This window comes from Scylla paramamosain, chromosome 2, assembly GCF_035594125.1.
Source record: "Scylla paramamosain isolate STU-SP2022 chromosome 2, ASM3559412v1, whole genome shotgun sequence".
NCBI lineage: Eukaryota > Metazoa > Arthropoda > Malacostraca > Decapoda > Portunidae > Scylla > Scylla paramamosain.
In genome coordinates this window covers 12,162,501-12,167,500 of record NC_087152.1, presented here as the reverse complement: position 1 = coordinate 12,167,500, position 5,000 = coordinate 12,162,501, and the positions used below count along the sequence as shown (strand labels likewise).

The 5,000-nt window shown below is 35.2% G+C and overlaps 1 protein-coding gene across 1 annotated transcript in view; it reads right to left on the bottom strand.

The window, feature by feature from the left end:
- The window catches only part of LOC135106905 (sulfotransferase 1B1-like), a 14,097-nt gene that overhangs the window by 8,570 nt on the left and 527 nt on the right, over positions 1–5,000 (bottom strand). The window contains exons 2-4 of the mRNA XM_064016326.1: positions 3,941–4,134; positions 3,706–3,851; positions 2,905–3,049 (exon numbers count right to left, since the gene is read on the bottom strand). Coding sequence (XP_063872396.1) covers positions 2,905–3,049; positions 3,706–3,851; positions 3,941–4,108 — 459 coding nt within the window. The 5' untranslated portion in view covers positions 4,109–4,134. The remainder of the gene's footprint in view (positions 1–2,904; positions 3,050–3,705; positions 3,852–3,940; positions 4,135–5,000) is intronic.

Sequence of the window (5,000 nt, the reverse complement as noted above, 5' to 3'; positions counted from 1 at the left end):
ATAAGGTAAAGTGGCGCCATAAGGAGCAGTGGTGGGCTTTCAAATTAGCATCAAGAGAGAGAGAGAGAGAGAGAGAGAGAGAGAGAGAGAGAGAGAGAGAGAGAGAGAGAGAGAGAGAGAGTTACATAGAAACACAGGCTACAACAGAACATGTAGTCCTCACGAGACGAACTGACCTATGACTACTAAGGTGACAGAAGAAGACAAGGATAGTAAAACAGAAGATTATCTCCCCACCCTCCACTCCCTTCGGCATAAACCTTACAGGAAACAAGTCAGAAAAAAAAAATACTATGCTGAGTTAGAGAAGAAAAACCTGAAGCAAATTTTATAAGAAAGAATGAAAATAGGTAAAATGAGAAGCCCCATTTCCTGAAGGTAAGGAAGTTAATCTCTAACGGTGTTAGCTGCGGATTGGAGACCAAAAAAAAAGTAAATAAATAAATAAATAAAAAAATAAATAAAATAGATAACAAAAAAAAAAAAATAAATAAATAAAATAATAATAATAAAAAAAAAAATGAATAAATAAAGACGGCATTTAAAAGCCTCTACGGTGTTGCAGTCTATCAAGTCTTGAGGAAGCCCATTCCATAGATTAACTACACGGCGGAGGAAAAAAAAAAAAAAAAATAAAAAATCATGAGATTTTAAGAATTTCCCAACAATTTTGCAACCATTTTCTCGCGTGTAATTTGAAAAATCTATCGTGAAATATTTACTGCAGTCCATGTTATCAATGTTTTTGATGATTTTAAACACCTGTATTAAGTAGCCCTTAGTCTTCTTTGTGTTAATGGGAATGAATTTAATTATTTAAGACGCTCTTCGCATGGTTTGTTTCTTAGGTTTGGTACAAGTTTTGTTACTCTACGCTGAACTCGTTCTAATTTATCTATATCTTTCTGGTAACGGGCACCTTGCTCGAAACGCAATATATACAATAAGATACCGCCTCCATTTTTATGTATATGACTTCTTTTCAAATGTTGTGTAACGGAGAGAGAGAGAGAGAGAGAGAGAGAGAGAGAGAGAGAGAGAGAGAGAGAGAGAGAGAGAGAGAGAAAGAGAGAGAGAGAGTTATAATAACGGAAAGAGAGAAATTTATAAATAAGTTAACCAGCGGACGGTGGGCAACCGTTATAGATGATTGTATTTACCTTTTAAATGTTTCCAGAAGATACTCTTTTCCTGGGAGATGACAATTCTGACTTGTACTTACTGCAACTGCGTTATGGATTTGTGCTTGTGAATCAACGCTGTTGTTGTGTGAGATTGTCATCTTGTAAAGATAACGCGCCTCACCATACTGCTTTATAATGTCGACCTTGAACGAATGAAATTTTATACTTCGTTCTCGATATTTTTTCCTTTTTTATAATGTAACACTCAGTTCACGGAATGAAGCCATGGCTCCCTGAGACACGAATGCTATGAATTTAGAGTAATAAACATTAATATACATAAAAATTTCATAAGAACGTCAGTAGAAAAAAAAAATGAATTCCGAACGAAATCGGAAGGCAACGATCATTCATTATGGGAATAACATTCTATCTGGCCACCGTTCACCAGCAGGTGATGCAACTTCTGTCCCACAGCTTCCGCGGGATAGGACGGGCACTTTGACATGTATTTTCATAGGCATCCAACCTAACAGGAATTAAACAGTTCATGCAGGGAAGTCACAGAACGCCAAACTTCTAATCTCTCGAATTTCTGTTTGGAGCAGAGCAAAATAATTATTGTTCAATGCCTCAAAAACTCAATTCCTCCATCTATCAACTCAACTATTCCCTCTTCTGTAATGTCACTCAGCTGCCCCTCTCCTCTACACTGAACATCCTCAGTCAATCCTTTATGATTACTAATAATCTAAACTGGAGACTCCATATCTCATCTCAAGCTAAAACAGCTTCTACAAAGTCAGGCATTCTGAGTTGTCTCTGCCAGTTTTTCTCATCCCCCTGCTACACACACATATATATATATATATATATATATATATATATATATATATATATATATATATATATATATATATATATATATATATATATATATATATATATGTGTGTGTGTGTGTGTGTGTGTGTGTGTGTGTGTGGAGAGAGAGAGAGAGAGAGAGAGAGAGAGAGAGAGAGAGAGAGAGAGAGAGAGAGAGAGAGAGAGAGAGAGAGAGAATAATCACTGTTGCTTTCGTACCCCACACTCATAAAGGTGTGTGTATTCTCTCTCTCTCTCTCTCTCTCTCTCTTGCACACACACACACACACACACACACATATATATAATATGTATATACATATATATATATATATATATATATATATATATATATATATATATATATATATATATATATATATATATATATATATATATATATATATATATATATATATATATATGCGACGTGTATTTCATACAAGTCCGAACAAATTCCCCTGTATAGAGCCAGAGGTTAGGAGAGAAAGGAGGAGATCAGTGCTATAGACCAGGGGCCAGTGGTTTGAAAGATTGAAGCGGTCACTGTTGCTCAGAGCAGGTTGAATGTTGGGAAATTTCTAGAAGGGAGGAGAGGTGGATGGTGATAGAGGGAGGTGGGTAAAAAAAAAAAAATATATATGACTAGACACGATGCGAGCACGGAAGCACGGATGTTTGACACTGCTGACAATGAGCGGACTAGCACATTACTTACATAATATGTTAAGAATGAGGTATTTACTAAACCCATTCAATACAAAGGAATTCCCTTCAGTTGTTCACCAAGTGTGTGTTTCCAATTATATATTTTGTTTAGTTAGAATCTAAAGAGCTGGTGATGTTTGAAATCTGGTCTGACCTTGATTGTGTCCAGGATGTCCCGAGGCAGAAGGGGGAACGGAAAGTGGTTCTTTATGACGCGAGGACCCCTAACGCCTCAAGGATGTCCGCCATTACCCCGTTGTCCATTTCTTTGCCAGGATGAATTTCTTTAAACCTCTCAGCAATGGGTTTGATGGGTGATCCTCCCAGAGACTTCGAATCAAAGATCATGTCGTAACTGAAAAAAAAAAAAAAAAAAAAAAAAAAAAAAAAAAATATATATATATATATATATATATATATATATATATATATATATATATATATATATATATATATATATATATATATATATATATATATATATATATATATATATATATATATATATATATATATATATATATATATATATATATATATATATATATATATATATATATATATATATATATATATATATATATATACATATATATACTCGTATATTCATACATATATATATATATATATATATATATATATATATATATATATATATATATATATATATATATATATATATATATATATATATATATGCACTGTCTCGAAGCGAAATTGCAAGTGACTGACTGACAATCACCTGATTAGATGATAGCCTTGCTCTTTCCCTCTCCCTGCCATAGAATATTTTCAAGTAAGAATACTATGCATTTACATGTACAACTCACACACATGTAGTGCCTCGTGTTTCTGAAACTTGCGCTTGACTGGCGTTCGCTGAACGAACACATTCAAATGGCATAAAGGTTCTAATGTTTTGCTCCTTTAGTGATGGCAGTTGCAAAGCAAGTAATGTGAATATACTTGACATACTATTTTCAAAGAATACACACACACACACACACACACCTGAGGTCTGGACTACGTAAAAATATTGTTTCGTCTTCCTTGGGGTTGTCCAAGTTAGGGTTGTGCAGCATGGTCCACACAATCTCTTGCATCCAAGTGGTGCCGCACTTGGGGAAGGTCATCACCATCACGTCATCGCTTCTGAACTGGGGGAGAAACCACCACGGTGAACTTACGGCAAAAGTGTCGTCCATGGACTAAGCCATACATAGGAATGATGAACGCATGTGAGTACCTTCATGTTGCTTATCCTGTCGATGAAGGTGGGGGCTGTCCCAGGATACAGCCAGCCCTCAGGCAGAATCCGGACCACCCCGTGAATGAAAGATAATATCTTCATATTCTTGACTACCTCTTCACTCGCCTGCTCCACCTTGTGGCCACTCAACAGCTGCCTGCTCATTATGTACTGCCCGATGTATGACACTGCTGGAGGACAGAGCTGAGTACGTACGCGGAATCAGTCATAAAAGACTATCACGCAGAAAGTTTCCACACACTGACTCTCGAAGGAACATTATAAAACTCACTCACTTTTCTCCAACTAAAGAATTTAAAGCATAAGGTAAAGTGGCGCCATAAGGAGCAGTGGTGGGCTTTCAAATTAGCATCAAGAGAGAGAGAGAGAGAGAGAGAGAGAGAGAGAGAGAGAGAGTTACATAGAAACACAGGCTACAACAGAACATGTAGTCCTCACGAGACGAACTGACCTATGACTACTAAGGTGACAGAAGAAGACAAGGATAGTAAAACAGAAGATTATCTCCCCACCCTCCACTCCCTTCGGCATAAACCTTACAGGAAACAAGTCAGAAAAAAAAAATACTATGCTGAGTTAGAGAAGAAAAACCTGAAGCAAATTTTATAAGAAAGAATGAAAATAGGTAAAATGAGAAGCCCCATTTCCTGAAGGTAAGGAAGTTAATCTCTAACGGTGTTAGCTGCGGATTGGAGACCAAAAAAAAAGTAAATAAATAAATAAATAAAAAAATAAATAAAATAGATAACAAAAAAAAAAAAAATAAATAAATAAAATAATAATAATAAAAAAAAAAATGAATAAATAAAGACGGCATTTAAAAGCCTCTACGGTGTTGCAGTCTATCAAGTCTTGAGGAAGCCCATTCCATAGATTAACTACACGGCGGAGGAAAAAAAAAAAAAAAATAAAAAATCATGAGATTTTAAGAATTTCCCAACAATTTTGCAACCATTTTCTCGCGTGTAATTTGAAAAATCTATCGTGAAATATTTACTGCAGTCCATGTTATCAATGTTTTTGATGATTTTAAACA